This window comes from Dendropsophus ebraccatus, chromosome 8 (genome assembly GCF_027789765.1).
Source record: "Dendropsophus ebraccatus isolate aDenEbr1 chromosome 8, aDenEbr1.pat, whole genome shotgun sequence".
Lineage (NCBI taxonomy): Eukaryota > Metazoa > Chordata > Amphibia > Anura > Hylidae > Dendropsophus > Dendropsophus ebraccatus.
In genome coordinates, this window is record NC_091461.1 from 110768687 (window position 1) to 110788038 (window position 19352).

The following is a 19352-nucleotide window of genomic DNA, read 5'->3' on the forward strand; positions in this document are numbered from 1 at the left end:
CGTTCAAGCACTCCTGAGTCCTGTGTTCTCTATGGGGAGTAGATAGGTAAGCTGCAGTGAGAGAGCTCTAGCTGTGGCTTATCTCTCCAAGAACAAAGAGGTTGGTTGAGGATTTTCCATAACACCCGGCCCCTATGAGATGATTTTGGTGGTCATTCAGGAGAGCCCCATACACCTTATACAGCTGTGAGGGTCAGGTACAGCTGACCAAATAAGGACTAGCTACTATAGGGGCATAGTTGCCAACATTTAAAATTTGCCACATATTATACCCCCATGTAGCCAGGTTTGCCACAGATTATCCCCCCATGTAGCCAAGTTAACCCCCTCATGTAGCTAGGTATGGCACAGGTTATGCCCCTTTGTAGCCAGGTTATCCCCCCATGTAGCCAGCTATGCCACAGGTTATGCCACCATACAGCCAGGCGTGCCACAGGTTATGCCCCCATGTAGCCAGGTATGCCACTGGTCATGCCCCCATACAGCCAGGCATGCCACAGGTTATGCCCCCATGTAGCCAGGCATGCCACAGGTTATGCCCCCATACAGCCAAGTATGCCACAGTTTATGCCCCCATACAGCCAGGTATGCCACAGGTTATGCCTCCATACAGCCAGGTATGCCACAGGTTATGCCCCCATACAGCCAAGTATGCCACAGGTTATGCCCCCATGTAGCCAGGTATGCCACAGGTTATGCCCCCATGTAGCCAGGTATGCCACAGGTTATGCCCCCATGTAGCCAGGTATGCCACAAGTTATGCCCCCATACAGCCAGGTATGCAACAGGTTATGCCCCCATACAGCCAGGTATGCAACAGGTTATGCCCCCATACAGCCAGGTATGCCACAGGTTATGCCCACATGTAGAGGGGGCCTGAGGAGGCAGGGGTGCCTGGTGCTGTGCCTGCAGGAGATCAGATGCAAGTGGTCAAATAACCCTTAATCTTGCCACTTCAGAGCGGGAGACAGTCCTCTACAGAGCGGGAGACAGTCCTCTACAGAGCGGGAGACAGTCCTCTACAGAGAGACAGTCATTGTCACTGTTTCGTTTTCAAAAGGTTATGTAGCCTGCAGGGGGGCTCCACTTAGCTAAAATAACAGGGACCCTCAGGGACCCAAGAATCTGTCCTGTGCAGGCAAATCCTCACTGGCTGCCTGACACCATGGCTGTCTAAGCGGACGACCCCCCTCTCCCTCTTGGGCCCCTGTGCAGCTAAAACGACTGCACATGCGATATGTCCCCCTCTGCTGCAGCATCAAGGTTTTCAGCGACCTCGGGGGTGAGGAAAATGTTGCTGCTGAAGGATTGTTCTCACGGAGTGAGCCAGGCGCACTGCACGTCCCGATCAGCCAATCAGTGACTGCGGCGGAGGAAGCGCAATGATTGGCTGAGAGGGACGTCCAGTTGGAGTGTGGAGCAGGTACAGTACTTACATACTCGCAGCGGGATGTCAATTATGTATTCTCATAGAAAATAACTGGCAATGGATACACTGCGGATCGGGTGCTTGGGAAGGCACCTTAAAGAGGCAGGCAGGGCAAAGAACTTAGAAGCTGCTGGAAGGTATGGAAGATACCACGTTCCCCATAGGAGGTATAACACATAGATACTGCGGATCTATGCAATAAAAATCTCAGCGTTATTTCCATCTATTGTAATAAATAAGGAGAGGAGAGGTCAGCTACAGATACTATGGGGAGTAATAGATGTTCATGATGAATCCTTATTGTCTCATTCTATGCAAAGTTCTGTAAAGTTTTCTAAGGTTGTAGTGAAATTCTATTGATTAAAGTAAAGAAAAGTAGAATGTGGGACAGGCGAGGGGGGGGGGGGGGTTGGGGGGGTAGTCTCCCGGGCGCTCGGCACATTGATTTCGGATACAGTCAGCAGAGTTTTATGAGCTGCACAGACTTTTCATTAAAACAATGCCCTGAGTTTGATAATGTTTTATAGATTATCCTATGAATACATCTCCTGCATATGAGACGCCTCCAACTAAGGTCTGAAGTTGCTGCAAACTGTGATAAGGACAAATATTATTCCTTCATTTTGTATAAGACAATAAATGCCAGTCAGGCTGCATTTAAAGGGGCTGTCTATATGGAAGTCATGGCGGCAAGTCTCCTGCTTGGAAGAATGAAGGGTTACAGCGCAGAGGAGATCCTGACCTGACAAGTGAGGTGTCTTACATGGAGGGGTGCAGGAGAAAAGACACAATTATACCCCAACCCTTGCATTCTTCTCCAGTCTTCCAGTACTTATCAGCTGCTCTATGTCCTGCAGGAAGTAGTGTATTCTTTCCAGTCTGACACAGTGCTCTCTGCTGCCACCTCTGTCCATGTCAGGAACTGTCCAGAGCAGTAAGCAATGCCCATAGAAAACTTCTCCTGCTCTTCAGACTGGAAAGAATATACCACTTCCTGCAGGATATACAGCAGCTGATAAGTACTGGAAGAGTTGAGAGTTTTTAAGAGAAACAAATTACAAATCTCTGGTACCTTCTGGCACCCGTGGATTTGAAAGATTTTTATTTATTTTTTTTGCTGCAGTACACTCATTCAAGGATTGTACCTTAAACCTCAGATTGCTCATCCCAAACCAAGGTGTCCCTGCCTGCAAGCAGAAAAATATATACTTTGTAATATATCTTATTGTAAGAAAGTGGCATCGTACTCACCTAGAGTTCTGTTTAGAAGCCACCTCAGTCACCACAGAGCCCACCTAGTGTAAACGTGTACATAGTAGAAAGGAGGATGGGGAGGCAGCTGCAGTATATATTGTGAGCAAATTTACTGTTCAGGAGTCTGGAATAGCTGGGTGGCCATATCTATTAGTGGATATCATATTGGCTGTTGAAGTTCTTTATTTAGCTGAAAATATATCAGTTCTGCTCAGTGCCATGAAGTTGCTTCTTTCTTGTTTCGGTAGCAGAAAAACGATCTGTTACCTGGGACTGACAGATCCCCTTTAAGCCCCATTCACATGACACATGGTAATCTGCCTGAATCCACCTGCATCTGCATTCTGTTATTTCCAATGTAATTCCGCGACATTGTTCTTACTGCGTCGGATAGACAGGGGGCTAAATCTGGATTTGTATTCTGTTTGCCCTTAAAGGGGTTATCCAGCATTACAAAAACATGGCCACTTTTCCCCCTACTGTTGTCTCCAGTTCAGGTGCGGTTTGCAATTAATCTCCATTTACTTCAATTGAACTGAGTTTCAAATCCCCACCCAATCTGGAGACAACAGTAGGGGGGAAAGTGGCCTTGTTTTTGTAGCGCTGGATAACCCCTTTAAAGCCCTATTACATGGAGCATTTATTAGCAGTATTTGACGGATTATTATTACGGCCAATAATCGCTTTGTGTAATAAAAGGCAATGATCAGCCGACATGCAGGATGTTGGCCTAATCGATGTCTTTGACAAAAGACAACGATAGCAACGATCTGCTGACATCACTCCACAGTGCTGGCAGTGAGTGGGCAACGAGGAGGTAAGAGTCGTGGGGGGGGAGGGGGAGCTGTTATCTTTAGATTGTCCAGGGAGCCCATAGGAGCGTCAGTCTTCTGCCACTGTTCCTAGTACACAGAGCGACAGCGGCAGATCGTTGTCTTTCGTCTTTCAACACGTTAAAGGACAACGATCAGCCAACATCGTGCATGTCGGCTGATCGTTGCCTTTTATTACACAAAGCGATTACTGGCTGTAATGGCCGATAATCAGCCAAATACAGCCGATAATTGCTTCGTGTAATAGGGCCTTAGGAGATGAGCAAATTTACAGTATTAGGCTATGTTCACATTACGTAAGAGACCGGCTGTTCCGTGACCAGTCCGGTCTCTGAAAAGACATCCCGGATGATCTTTGCAGCCGCAGAGTTCTGATGCAGGCGCATCCGTGCACGCCCGCATCAGAACTCCCCACAGCACACGATGGAGCCGCTTACTCCATATTGTGCACTGACATGGTTTTCTGCGGCCGCTATTCAATGAATAGGGGCCGCAGAAACCTGACATGTCATTTTTGTACGGCCTGCGAGAGATCCCGGCCAGAGCGTATACTATGTGTATACGCTCCGTTCGGGATTCCATAGAAGGCAAGGCAACTTATGTTTTTGTACAAAGTATGGCCGTCGTTGCTGATGGCAACTACCGCTGTGTTTTTACGAAAATATACATTGTGTGAACATAGCCTTAAGGAAGTGAATCACATTGTTATCTCTGCAATCCGCTCATCAGTCGGCTGCCTTCTAACTGACTGACGCTCTTCCCCGGATGCTGGGAAAAGCTGGATCCAGTCCTGAGAAACTGAAAGAAGTTTTCCAGGACTAGATCCAGCTTTTCCCAGCATTGGTGACGAGGATACAGAGGACCTGTCTATGCCGACTTGGCTAGACAAGCAGACAGTGGGGGAGATTTATCAAACATGGTGTAAAGTGAAACTGGCTCAGTCGCCCCTAGCAACCAATCAGATTCCACTTTTCATTTCTCACAGACGCTTTGGAAAATGAAAGGTGGAATCTGATTGGTTGCTAGGGGCAACTGAGCCTGTCTCACTTTACACCATGTTTGATAAATCTCCCCCAGTGTGTTTACCCCCATTAATGTGAGTCCGCTAGACCCTAACACAGGATAGGGAATCTTGGCTCTCCAGAAAAACTACAACTCCCATCATGCCTGGACAAGCATGATGGGAGTTGTAGTTTTGAAACAGCTGGAGAACCAAGTTTCCCTACCCCTGCCCTAACAAGAGATTAAAGTCGAGATTAAAGTATAGTAATTTTCGGATGATTTTTCCTGCTCTTATCCCGCCCTCCTCCATCTATAACCACAGATATATATATATATCCCTTTCCTGTACAATAAATACAGCGCAGGCCGCTCTGACAATCTGCTTTATTTCCCGGCATAGCCTCATGGTATAGACTTTGTCATGCACTTAGCAGATGCTGCTGGAAACAATGCTCTTTGGTTGTCATACATATAAGACGCCATCATGCATCCTCATCATCATCCCAGACGCCTCGACGACAGGCATCGCATAGGATAAACCTCCATTGACTCTGCACATCTATTATACATATATACAATTCAGACTGGAAGCTGGCAACCTGTGCTCTCTCCGACGACTGAGATACTACAACTCCCAGCATGCCCTTACATGTAGTATTACAACGGCTGGTGACAGCCCCAGCTCGCTGACCACCAATTTAGACATTTGGCACATAGGATAAATTAAGTGTAGTCCATGTAGCAGCTGAATATTCCATCTCTGGAATGGAGGCCCGGATGGACCATTTCACATTTAAACTTTTTTCAGTTTTTAGGTTTTTTTTTTTTAGCATGCGTCTTCTCTCCAGCTTCTCCCTCAGCCCAATGGTTTTCGGACGTCCGTGCTTAAGATCATGGGCTGTTCCTTGTTGTGTCCGTCGTTGGAGCAGTTTGACACGGCGTTGGCTACTTGGCAGAACTTTCTGAGGAGGATCTGTCTGAGTAAGAGGTAAACCCAGGGATCCAGTATTTGGTTGAGCGAGGCCAGGCGAATGGCCGTCAAGAAGAAGTTGCAGTCTTTCTGAAGCTCCACACTTTGCGTGGTCGAGGTCGGGTCGCAGCGCTCCACTGAGGTATGGTTGAAGATCATCTTTAGCATAATGATCTGTTCGGGAGAAGAGAAGAGGGATGTAGGTTAGACGGATGTCATACGTAGTGTGAACACAGTAAAGGATGGAAGCACTATTATACAATAAAGCAATGAGTTAGAAGCTCTGTCTCCGTTCATAGAGATGAGTGCAGGGAGGGGATAGAGAGGACTGTGCAGCTGTAACTATATGGTGACAAAGGTACCAGGAGTGTTGCACTGCGCTCCGGTAAGTTCCGGGGGGGGGGGTGCGTAGTGGTGCAGTGTGTAGTGACAGGGGGGGGAGTAAGATTGCGCAGTGGTGTGGAGCCGCGGGGGGGGGGGGGGGGGGGGGATGTGTTTGCAATCAACGCGCGGTGGGCTGAAAATAAGTGCAGGGACAGGGTAGAGATGAGTGTGCAGCTGTAACTGTATCACCACACAGTTCTCTCTATGATCATAGAGATGAGTGCAGGGAGGGGATAGAGAAGACTGTGCAGCTGTAACTATATGGTCGCAAAGTTCTGTTTATGATCATAGAGAAGAGTGCAGGGAGGGGGTAGAGATAACTGTACAGCTGTAACTATATGGTCACACAGTTCTCTCTATGATCATAGAAATAAGTGCAGGGAGGGGATAGAGAAGACTGTGTAGCTGTCATCACACAGTTCTGTTTATGATCAAAGAAATAAGTGCAGGGAGGGGGTAGAGATGACTGTGAAGATGTAACTATATGGCCACACAGTTCTCTCTATGATCATAGAAATAAGTGCAGAGATGGGATTGAGAACACTGTGCAGCTGAAACTGTATAACCACACAGTTCTCTTTATGATCATAGGGATAAGTGCAGAGACAGGATAGAGAGGACTGTGCAGCTGTAAATGTATGACCACACAGTTCTCTCTATGATCATAGAGAAGAGTGCAGGGAGGGGATAGAGAGGACTGTACAGCTGTAACTGTATGGCCACACAGTTCTCTCTATGATCATAGAAATAAGTGCAGGGAGGGAATAGAGAGGACTGTGCAGCTGTAACTGTATGGCCACACAGTTCTCTCTATGATCATAGAGAAGAGTGCAGGGAAGGATAGAGAGGACTGTGCAGCTGTAACTGTATGGCCACACAGTTCTCTCTATGATCATAGAGAAGAGTGCAGGGAGGGGATAGAGAGGACTGTGCAGCTGTAACTGTATGGCCACACAGTTCTCTTTATGATCATAGGGATAAGTGCAGGGAGGGGATAGAGAGGACTGTGCAGCTGTAACTGTATGACCACACAGTTCTCTTTATGATCATAGGGATAAGTGCAGGGAAAGGATAGAGAGGACTGTGCAGCTGTAACTATGTGACCACATAGTTCTCTCTATGATCATAGAGAAGAGTGCAGATAAGGATAGAGAGGACTGTACAGCTGTAACTGTATGGCCACACAGTTTTCTCTCTGTGATCATAGAAATAAGTGCAGGGAGGGGATAGAGAGTACTGTGCAGCTGTAAATGTATGACTATACAGTTCTTTCTATGCTAAGGTGTTCCCTCTATGATTGGGCAGAGCATTGAAGGTAGTGTCAGCATCAGTGTAATGAGGAGGGGCCTGGATGCAACTGAGATAACTATATCACTGCCCCCTACATAATAGATTCCATACAGTGCCTACATAGTTATAACATGCTGTACTTACATATTAGCCTTACATTCCTGTATACTAGTGCCTTACAATGTCTTCAAGTTAATAGTGTAGAGTGCCTTCATATTAGTGATATACCATATCTACATAATAGTGACCATATAGCAGTGTCATACAGAAACCTAATAACAAGCCCCTTATAATACTGCCAGTCTTGCTTAAAGGGATAGCTTACAAAAAAAAACTTCTTTCAAATGAACTGGTGCCAGAAAGTGCCAAAGATTTGCAATTTACTTGTATTAAAAAATCTCCAGACTTCCAGTACTTATCAGCTGCTGTATGTCCTGCAGAAAGTGGTGTATTCTTTCCAGTCTGACACAGTGCTCTCTGTTGCCACCACTGTCCATGTCGTGAACTGCCCAGAGCAGGCGCAAATCCCCACAGAAACTCCTGCTCTCCAGACTGGAAAGAATACACTACTTCCCCCAGGACATACAGCAGCTGATAAGTACTGGAAGACTTGAGATTTTATAATAGAAGTAAATTACAAATCTCTGGCACTTTTTGGCACCAGTTGATTTTACAGAAACATTGGGAATCTGGTGGAGGAGGCTAAATGAAGGGGAGTGTGGGGCCAATTACATCTTGTATACAATTACCTTCCGTAGTTTGTACCTGTTCAGCTCCACTATTATTCTAGCGACTGTGAACGAGGCCTAAATCACAGTGATTAATTATCCGCGGACTTGCTGGAATTAGCATATTACTAGAAATCCAATGGATTCTAGTCATAAATCACCGCAGTGCAGTATGAACACCATCAGTCATGGTGACATATGAGCTAAATATACTTCAGGATTACAGCATAGAACAGGTAGTGATGTCTCCGTATTGTTACACTCGGTAATACAAGCAGCGACCCATAAAAGTGATATATGGCTCTACAGAGGGGGCTCGCTGTAAGCAGACATGGGAAAAGCATGTCCACACTAAGCTGCATTACTTCCCATCCGATACGGTGTTAATGTCTGGGATACGGTGTCATGTATGGGATACAGTGTGTGGGGTATGGTGTAATGTGTGTGGGGTACGGTGTAATGTGTGGGATACGGTGTAATGTGTGGGATACGGTGTAATGTGTGGGGATACGGTGTAATGTGTGGGATACGGTGTAATGTGCGTGGGATACGGTGTAATTTGTGGGGATACGGTGTAATGTGTGGGATATGGTGTAATGTGCGTGGGATATGGTGTAATTTGTGTGGGGTATGGTGTAATGTGTGGGATACGGTGTAATGTGTGTGGGGTATGGTGTAATGTGTGGGATATGGTGTAATGTGTGGGATACGGTGTAATGTGTGGGATACGGTGTAATGTGTGGGATATGGTGTAATGTGTGTGGGATACGGTGTAATGTGTGTGGGGTACGGTGTAATTTGTGTGGGGTATGGTGTAATGTGTGGGATACAGTGTAACGTGTAGGATACGGGTAATGTGTGGGATATGGTGTAATGTGTGTGGGGTACGGTGTAATTTGTGTGGGGTATGGTGTAATGTGTGGGATACGGTGTAATGTGTGGGATACAGTGTAATGTGTGAGGTACGGTTTAATGTGTGGGATACGCAGACCTCCCAACCATCCCGGATCCGGTGGGACAGTCCCGATTTGGGGGATAATGTCCCGCTGTCCCAGGACGGCCCCCTTTTGTCCCGCACCCCACCGCACTGCCTCCCGCCCCATAGGCATCCTGTCCTTAGATTTCAGTACATCTGTAGGGCTGGGGACAGTGTCGGCCTGGCCCCCAACTGATACGCGCTCTCTAGGGATGTCCTGGGGATTCCCCAGCAGAGCACGCACCAGTGACCTCTCAGTGTGCGCCGCATGTACTTTCGGTAGAGGGAGCTCTTACAAGAGCTGAGAGCTCCCTGTACCAGAAGTACCGGCCCCAGCGCACACTGAGAGGTCACTGGTGCGCGCTCTGCTGGGGAATCCCCGGGACATCCCTAGAGAGCGCGTATCAGTCGGGGGCCAGGCCGACAGGGGAGCGAGGTGTTAGGTGAGTTGTGTTTTTTTTTGTCTGGGGAACATGTATTAGGGGTCCATCTATATGGGGGACATGTTTAAGGGGAACATGTATTAGGGGCATCTGTAAGGGGGACATGTATGAGAGGGGGCATGAAGGTATGGATACGGTGTAATGTGTGGGATACAGTGTAATGGGTGTGGGATATGGGTAACGTGTTGGGGTATGGTGTAACGTTTGAGATACGGTGTAACATGTGGGGTACGGTGTAACATGTGGGGTACGGTGTAACATGTGGGATACGGTGTATCGTGTGGAGTACAGTGTAACGTGTGGAGTACGTTGTAACGTGTGGGATACGGTGTATTGTGTGGGGTACAGTGTAATAAGTGGGGTACAATGTTGCTTTTGAGATTTCTTCCTCTCCTAATACATTTGAAGGAGTAACGTGCGCTCTCTCTCTTTTTTTTTTTTTTTTAATTTTATAATTTTACTCAATGGCAACAATCATTTATAGCTGGGGACGTATGTTTAGTGCTTGCGGTGTAAGGTGTGGGATATTGGTAACGTGTTGGCTATGTTCACACAATGTATTTTTTTTAATTAATTATAGCCATTGTTGCAATTTGCAACAACGGCCGTGATTAATTCAAAAATACCGGTGTCAGTGAAGACCATCCAGGCTGGTACTGCAGTACTGACCAGGATAAACTTTAATTCTATTGAATTGGAATGCGGACGCATCCGTGTGCACCCGCATCCCAATTCACCATTGCACACAATGGAGAGTGCGGTCGGACCTGTCAGGCTTGTGTGGCCGCTATTTAATAAACTGACATGTCAGTTTTTACTGGCGCCGCTAGCGATCCCGGCCGGAGTGTATACTATATACTATGTGTATACACTCCAGCCCGAATCCCATTCATTTGCAATTGAAAGTATTTTTTGAATGAATCATGGCCGTTGTTGAAAATTGCAACAACGGCTGTGATTACTTTAAAAAAATATGTTGTGTGAACATAGCCTAAATCCATATAGTGTCTTTATATTGGTGCCATGCAGTGCCCACATACAAGTTCTATATAGTGTCTTTATATTAGTGACATACAGTACCTACATATCGATGCCACAGTGACTATATACTACTGCCATATGGTGCCTGTATACTAGTTCTGTATAGTGCCTTCATTTTACTGCCACACAGTTCCTAAATACTAGTCCCATACAGTGTCTTTCTCTTAGTGGCATACAGTACCTCCATATTAGTGCTATATCATTATTACACGACAGTGCCCACATAGCATAGTAGTTTTGTATAGCATTATACATTGTCTATATACATGTCTTTATCTTATTGCCATAGAGTACCTACATACTACTACCATATAATGTGCACACACTAGTGACATGTGGGGCCTACATACTAGTGCCATACAGTTCCCATTTAATAGTTTTGTATAGTACCTTTCGCTTAACGCTACAGTGCTTCCAAACTAGTTTCATATAGTGTCTTTGTCAGTGACATACAGTACATATATACTAGTACCATAGTGGCTTTATACTAGTGCCATACTGTGTTCATACAACAGTGCTTTACAGACTTTACATAAATTACCAGCGCCATACAATGGCTACAAGTTAGCGCCAAACAATGTCATATATGTATATATCAGTAGTAATTGGTGCCATATAGTGTCATATACTGTATATATATATCAGTAGTACTTGGTGCCATATATTGCTTTGCAGTGAGTACTGATCACTTGAGGCTGAGTACTGAGAACCCGATTACACCAACCGATGTCAGAGATATTTTTTAAGCCAAAGTCAGGAATAGACTATAAACAGAGAACAGGTGATAAAGGAAAGACTGGATTTCTCCTCTTTTCGAATCCATTCCTGGCTTTGGCTGAAAAAATCTGTCAGATAATCTGTCGGTGTAATTGGCCCATGATGAGTACTGATCGCCTGAGGCTGAGTACTGATCACTTAGGCTGAGTACTGATCGCCTGAGGCTGAGTACCAATCACTTAGGCTGAGTACTGATCACTTAGGCTGAGTACTGATCGCCTGAGGCTGAGTACTGATCGCCTGAGGCTGAATACTGATTGCCTGAGGCTGAGTACTGATCACTTAGGCTGAGTACTGATCGCCTGAGGCTTCAGTACTGAGCGATTCTGAAATATTGCTATATTTAGAGATTTGATTCTGACAGGTCCCCTTTAAGGATTATTTTATTATAGGTTACTTAGACACAGGAATTGGCTACAGAATTGACGGCAAATATGTCCTGACATTCCAGTGACATCAGAGCGGAGCCGGCGCGCACTGGGCTGGAATCCTTCACGGCTCATACCAGCACCGAGATAAAAGAGAAGGATCTGGAAGGGATCTAACAACAGTGCTGAGAAGAGAACGCTGCTTTATCAGACTCTTATTAGAAGGCACAGAGCAGTCTCCTGTATACTGCCTGTATACTGCCTGTATACTGCCTGTATACCAGTAAAAGTACCTGCTATGTTGTGAGTTAGGGCCCATATCACAGACATGAATGTGGGGTGGATTGGTGTACTGAGGGTGGTAGCTCCGCCCCCAGTGCACCACACCAGCTCATTTGCATACAGGACAGTCCTTGTTTCTCACCCATCACTTACATTAGGTATTGAATCAACCATCAACCCTAAAATTGGGAAAACTTCCCGAGCCAGTTGTACCCATCTAGCAGACTGTATCCATCTATTCATCTTATTACATTTCCAGTATCCAACATTTCCTTTAAGGCCGGATTCACACACACCGGATCCGCAGCGGATTTCTCCCTGCGAATTTGCAGCAAAATACGATGCAGATCCCTTGCCGGTCATTTTCAATGAGATTACATACTGGCAGCAGGGTTGACATTCCGCTGCAAGTATGTAAGTGACAGCCCCCTTAACATTATCTGCATCATCTCCATGCACCTGTGCTGCTTCCATAGACTTACATGTGTCCCTGAGCCTAGGTTTCTGTAATATGAAAAGTTATAGTTCTATCTCTGCTTGCTGTCAGTGAATGCAGGCATATGCACCTGTCTTTGTGTTTCAGCTCTGTATATTGTAAGTGTTAAAGATGTTCTTAGAGTCTGGATGGAACTAGAATGTTTTCATTCACACTCAGCCGCCCCTCACACTTAGGTCCCATGTCTCCATTGACATCTCTATTTTCACCAATTATTAAGACCTTGAAATGCGTTTGACCACTAACCTATAATCCTATACTGAAGTGTAAAGAGTATTACAATCTGATTGACATTGGGCCCCACATTTTTCCAATACGAGGCTCGAAACTGAGACTGTTACACCCGAACTTCTCTGCAAAAGCTGCTGACATCTAGCGGCCAGTACCTGAGCCAAGGCCGCACGCAGCGCCTGAAACTCCGACCATCCTGCACAAGGACGCACCGGCAACGGCTTCTGCAATCTCCCTCCGTACCTGACCATCTGGACTGGTGAGTAAGAAGATTTTGCTAAAGGGGTTATCCAGGACATTCTTCCACTTGGGACCCCCATCTTTGAGTCAGAGCATAGGGTCGCTACCCAGCAGTGGCCCCCATTCTAGTTGGCTTGAGCTGCCCCTCTTTTGCATGCATTTAAAGGGATTGTCCAGCGAAAATCTTTTTCTTTCAAATCAACTGATATCAGAAAGTTATATAGATTTGTAATTTACTTCTATTAAAAAAAAATCTCAAATCTTCCAATACTTATCAGCTGCTGTATGTCCTGCAGGAAATAATGTTTTATTTTCAGTCTGACACAGTGCTCTCTGCTGACATCTCTGGTCGAGACAGGAACTGTCCAGGGCAGGAGAGGTTTTCTATGGGGATTCATAGAAAACCGAAACAGAGTTCCTGTCTCTGTCAGCAGAGAGCACTGTGTCAGACTGAAAATAAAACATTTCCTGCAGGACATACAGCAGCTGATAAGTATGGGAAGACTTGAGATTTTTTAATAGAAGTAAATTACAAATCTGTATAACTTTCTGACACCGGTTGATTTGAAAGAAAAAGATTTTCGCTGGACACCTTCAGTCTACCTCATCCACAGCTGAACCAGTTATAGGGGTCTTTTCTACAATAAGACTACCCCTTTAAGATTCATTAGATGGGAAGCTATTTCTTCGATGGGAGATCCTGACCCGTTCCTTGAATTGAGACACGAGGCATTATAGTAATGATGATTATTACTCCCGGAGAGCGCGGCGTCTCCGCTGGACCAGACTGTATAATGGATCTCTGATAGGAATCAAGTGTTTATATCACTTGTATATGGAGCTGTCATAAAACCCCTCCGATAATAGTTTCCTTCAAGGAGGTAAAGTTATTATAGGATGTTAATAGCTGCTATTACGGGCGCGCACGGCACCTCAGGAGGGGTTATAATAACAGCCGATGAATCATTCACCATTCATTCAGGAGAGGGACCCAGAGGAAGACTGGATTCTAAGCTATATCCTGCTTTATAGAGCATCCCCCTCCCCCCTAACTTGTAATCCCCATATAATAACTATCCTGAAGTCAGATCTTTGTTCCTCTGTTATTCCTCCGGGAAATATAGGAGTAATTTGATAACTAGGCTTCACTATTTTCCTTGTCAATCAGCTGAGAGTTCTGGCCTGTGCTCACCAGACTGCACTGAAGCTGCATACACAAAACGGTGGGAGATTTTTTTTTTTTTTATTTAAAGTGTCACTGTTGTATTATTATTATTATTATTATTATTATTATTATTATTATTATTATTATTATTATTATTATTATTATTATTATTAATATTTTATTTATTTATTTTTTTGCAGAAATCAATAGTCCTGGCGATTATAAGAAACTTTGTAATTGGGTTTATTAGGCAAATATGCCATTATCTGCATTCAAAAAGACTTTTCCCAGCCCCCCCCCCCCTCTCTCTCTCACTGCTTATTTTAAGGAAATCTCGACTCTTTTACATCAGTCGAGCCCTGTGTAACCTATAGAGAGGGGAGGGGGGGGGGAGGAGGGAGATTAGTCACTAGCAGAGAGCGGAGTACAAAGGATTACACAGTGGGACCTGTATGAAAGCCAGTATTCAGAGGTCAGAGAGGTCAGTGCTGACTTCAGAGGAGATAGACCGGTGATGCAGCTGTAAATTAACTCTTTGTTGTCCTGTTTTGGTGCCTCATCTTCCTCCGCCCCTCCCCTCTCCATAAAAAATCATGAAGACGGGGGGGAGAGTTTCAAACTGCTTTTTCATGATAAAAATCCATTTTTCGGCTAATAAACCCAATTACAAAGTTTCTTAAAATCGCCTGTACTATTGATTTCTGCAAAAAAATGTAAACAACAGTGACACTTTAAAGTGATTTTTACATGAATAGACGGGTGCTGGCGCCATTGTGCTTCTTTTGAACCGCGGCCCGGTCCAGGAATTACGCCTGCCCCCCACTGTGACGGGACCCCTCCCCTCTGTGACCTGGCTCCATTGATTGTAATGGAGACGCATCACAGAGGGGAGGGGGTTTCGTCACACTGGGGGCGGCCAGGCCCACCTCCAGTGCTTCAGGGCAGGCTGGTGACCAGGAATAGACCAGTGTTGTGTGCGGGAACCGGTCCGTGGTTCATAAAAAGGTCTGCGGCACCGGCATCAATATATTGGTGTACAAATCTTAAAGCAATGCACCTGATGGTACATTCACTTTAAGAGTTGTCACCAAGTTACTTTTATTTAGATGCGTTTAAGTGAATCTGTTGGAGCTGTTGGATAGGAGGTAGGGTATAAGGTAATTTACAGGGGTTATCCAGGCCTAGAATTAACATAACTGATTTATTAAAAAAAAAAAAAAACAGTGCCACCCCTATCCTCAGGTTGTGTGTGGTATTACAGCTAAGCTCCATTCACTTCAATGGAACTGAGCTGCAATACAACATACCATACCAACCATACAATGATTTTTTTGTGCATGCATTTATTTACCCATTATAACCTGCAACCTATTTTCCTATAAAACTGCATGGACAATAGTGAGTAGTAACACTGGGGCCATAAGGGTTTTTCTATATAATACCGCCATATGCATGAACCCTACAACAATTCTTCAGGATTAATAAAACACAGCTGTTCTCTATTCTAAAAACAGTTACATGGCAGTATTATAAGTCTCTTATATGGCAGTATTTTTAATCTCTTATATGGCAGTATTATAAATCTCTTATATGGCAGAATTATAAGTCTCTTACATGGCAGTATTATAAGTATCTTATATGGCAGTATTATAAGTCTCTTATATGGCAGAATTATAAGTCTCTTACATGGCAGTATTATAAGTATCTTGCAACCCCAAGCTTACATGTAATTGAAGTTTTGCAACAGCTGAAGAGTCTCAGGTTGGAAATCACTGGTGTAAATCATGCAGAAAAAGTAATAGTGCCATGCTCCACTGCGTGCCGTATTATCATGCAATGTGTACGATACCTTGGGGAGGAACCATATGGCGGCACGCACAGCGCCCATGGCTATGTAATGCAGAATTGTAGAGACCATGTGCTGCCTTACTGACTCCATATCCACCGATCTGTCCTGTACCCCTATGTTATAACCCAGTGGATGAATGCTGTCAGGGCATGCTGGGAGTTGTAGTTTCTCTGTTCTATCCACACTTAGAATATTGCACAGCAGATGTTAATGCAGATCTAATCAGTCAATGAGTTTTATAGAAAGGAAGGAAATGGTGGCTGTCATATGCCCTGATGTGCGATGGGCAGGAGTCTCGTGATGACTTTGTGCGGTGACAACTACAATCCCTGATGGGTTCCCTCCTGGAGCGGCGGGGGCAGACATCACCAGGATTACAGCTAATGGCTTGAAAGATAAGGGGAGAGCAGGACAGGCTGGAGAAGGGACTGGTAATAGCTCAATTAGCTCAATGTTTCCAGGACTTACAGGTAACAGCAGGAGATCTGAGTCTGACATGTAACTGAATGAGTAGTAGATACTTGGAACAAACTTTCAGCAGATGTGGTTGGTAAATCTACAACAACAGAATTTAAACCTGCCTGGGATAAACATATATCTATCCTAAGACGATAAGTATGGAAATACTAAAAGGGCAAACTAGATGGACCCGGTGGTCTTTTTCTGCCGACAATCTTCTATGTTTCTAACCTGGCTGCTGCAGAACAGCTTTGATGGAGGACTCGTATTATTGCTGAAAAGAGATTCCAGAACTTCAGCATTTGAGGAAACACACTAAACTGTCTTCTATGTACCATGTGGACATCTACTATTATAGATAAGAGCCCAGCATTAAGAGCAGCTGCTGCAGAACATCTTTGTCACAGATCTGTCAGTCACCTAATGGGATTATACTGCTGCAGAAGTACGCCATGTGTAGACCATACACAGGGAAAACATCTAAGTGTAATAAGGACTGATAGCTTTGGAAAGCAGAGCCAGAAATTATATCAGCTGCTGCAGAACATCTTTGGTACAGAAGTGTCAATCGCTTAACTGCTGGAAAGGGGTTAAATAGCTGCCTAGTTATATTAATAGACCAAGCATAGATAAAACATCGTCCAAGGAATAACAGAATTGAAAATAAGCTGCGGCAGAACATCTTTGTAAGCAGAGCTGTCAATTACCGAATTACCGTAATTACATTACAAATGTTCCTGGAGTTTAACAACAAGAGCCCAGTATTAATGGAGGCTGCTGCAGAACATCTTTAGACACTGTTCTGTCAATTCCTTCATTGATAAAACCGCATTATATTGTTACAGAAATATAACATAATGGGAAAAACACCTGCCTAGTATGATGAGGGGGAGGGGTGGTCTTACAAATAAAAATGAGAGTTTAGCAGCTGCTGCAGAACATCTTTAAACACTATCCTGTCAATCCCTTCATTGATAAAACTGGATTATATTGTTTCAGAAATATAACATAATGGGATGATGAGTAGGATGAGGGGTGGTCTTACAATTAAAAATTAGAGTTTAGCAATGACAGCAGCTGCTGCAGAACATCTTTACGATCAAACCTATCAATCTTCTAATTACTGATATGAGATAGCAGGTGGGGATAGTTCACATTTTATAATATTAGAAAATGATGGGGACAATAAAATATCATAGCCCCGCGGTAGTAGCAGCTGCTGCAGAATTTCTTTAAAAGTGGACTTGTCAATCATTTGATTTCTGGAATGGAATTATACAGCAGGCATATAGCCGGAAGGGACAGGATAAGGGGAAAATAACTTCCATGGTGCAGAACATCTATAGGAAGTATGTACCATGTGTAATGGGGGTCTTACAACTAAAGATTACAGCTCAGTGTAACTAGCAGCTGCTGCAGAACATCTTTGGCGGCAGACTTAACAGTAAATCAATTTACAACAGAACTATACTAAGTATATAATGAAGGAACAGTATACAGTGTAATCGTCACGTGTGGTGGAAGATCATGGGATTAAAGATTAGAGCTCAACATTATTACCAGCTGCTGCAGAACATCTTGAAAGTAGACCTTATTATCACCTAATTGCTGACATGAGTCAAATACTATTAAGATGTAACATGGGGGACAATATATAGGGAACCTTCCCCATGTGGCGGGAGCTATTACATGTACATATCAGAGCCCAGCTGCTGCAGAACATCTTTGGAGCTGACCTGCCTTGCTGACTTTGTTTCACAAACTTTTTGCAGTAGTAAAAGTAATATAAGCAGCCTCTGCCTCCCAGCTAGTACTATAAGTCCCAGCATGCCACAGGTTGTTGGATGTAATAGTGAGAGATGCCTACCAGAAGGGGCGACCAGCAGGCAAACAATACACACATGATTCCCATCAGCTGGATCATAGTCTCCATTGTAATCCGCTCCCATTGCTTGTTGGTCTGGGAGGCTGAGCTCCTGCTTTTGCATCGGGTCACCAGAGCTTTAATGGTCGCCAGGTTGCAGGTGAAGGTAGTGCCAAGGGACAGGAGACCAAGAGAGGCAAAAGTGGCAGCAAAAACTATGTTCCCTGGAGTCCTGTGGTCAGTGCTGATAAAACACCAGGTCCCTGGCCACTGTAATGTGTACTGTCCCAACCCAATGATGGGCATGAGGGCAAAGCCCAGCACTGCCCCCCAGATACACAGTAGCACTGTTATAGTGGCTTTGGTCCTCATGTTGCTGGAGTACCAATGAGGGGACCTAATGGCCAGAGTCCTTTCAATAGCCATGGCACTGGCAATAAACAGGGGGCACAGGCCAAACATTGTCATGCTGAAGCCAAAGAAGGCGCACAGGTGCCCAGAGGGGTCCACCCTGCTCCATTGCCTCTTGGCCAGGTACACTGAGATGACAATGGGGCTGGTGAGGAGCTGTCCTGTGAAGTCAGTGAGTGCCAGGGATCCTATGCACAGCAGGAAGGAATGCTTCCTCTTACTCTCCTTCTTCTTGTAGGACTTGTAGATCAGCAGCATGGCCAGTGCATTCCCCACCAGCCCAGTGATCATCATAGACAGGGGGAAAGCCACAGACACTGAGCCCCCACAGTTCTCCAGCCTGCTGCTCAGGTTACTCCAGCTCCTCTCCCTCAGGACATTGGACATGTTGGGGTCCCACATCCTCTCTGAGGTGTCGTTGAAGCTGTCACAAGGGTCTGTCCTCAGCTCCATGCTGTCTCCAGGGATCCTCCAGGCGAGCAGCACTCCTCATGTCTCCAGCAGGAGGGACACCCTGTGCCACAAGCTCCAGCAGCACTCTGCTATATAACCACCAGGGGGCGTCTCCTGCTGCTAACACGTCACACCAGAGGGGGTAAGCCCAGCCAGGGAGCAGGGAGCATGGCACAATGTGTGTGCCAGCATGCTAGAACATCAGGAAAGGAGGGAGCTGGTCCATGTATGCAGCCTTCCTGCCTGTCCATCATCACACCCTCAGCCCATGGCAGTGACTGCTCTGTGTATCACCCTATAGGATCTGCATTGCTTCCATTGTAACAAAGTTCCCAGAATCTTAAAGGAACAATATTTACACAATCTGATACAAATGTTGCATCCAATAGCAATGGCGACACCTAGTG

The 19352-nt window shown here is 45.2% G+C and overlaps 1 protein-coding gene across 1 annotated transcript; it reads right to left on the reverse strand.

Annotated features, from left to right (window-relative positions):
• Window positions 1-4890: 4890 nt before the first annotated feature.
• On the reverse strand, window positions 4891-19161 carry PTGER3 (prostaglandin E receptor 3). Its single transcript, XM_069979440.1, has 2 exons — window positions 18085-19161; window positions 4891-5662 (listed from the first exon to the last, which is right to left on the reverse strand). Exons 1-2 carry the CDS (start codon window positions 18943-18945, stop codon window positions 5375-5377), a joined length of 1149 nt encoding a protein of 382 aa, XP_069835541.1. The 5' UTR covers window positions 18946-19161; the 3' UTR covers window positions 4891-5374.
• Window positions 19162-19352: the final 191 nt, after the last annotated feature.

Excerpts from the sequence above, each read along its gene's own strand:
- PTGER3 (XM_069979440.1), bottom strand. The coding sequence starts at position 18,945 with ATGGAGCTGAGGACAGACCCTTGTGACAGCTTCAACGACACCTCAGAG. Across the intron at positions 5,663-18,084 it reads CCTGCTGGTCGCCCCTTCTG|ATCATTATGCTAAAGATGAT; the intron begins GTAGGCATCTCT and ends TCTCCCGAACAG.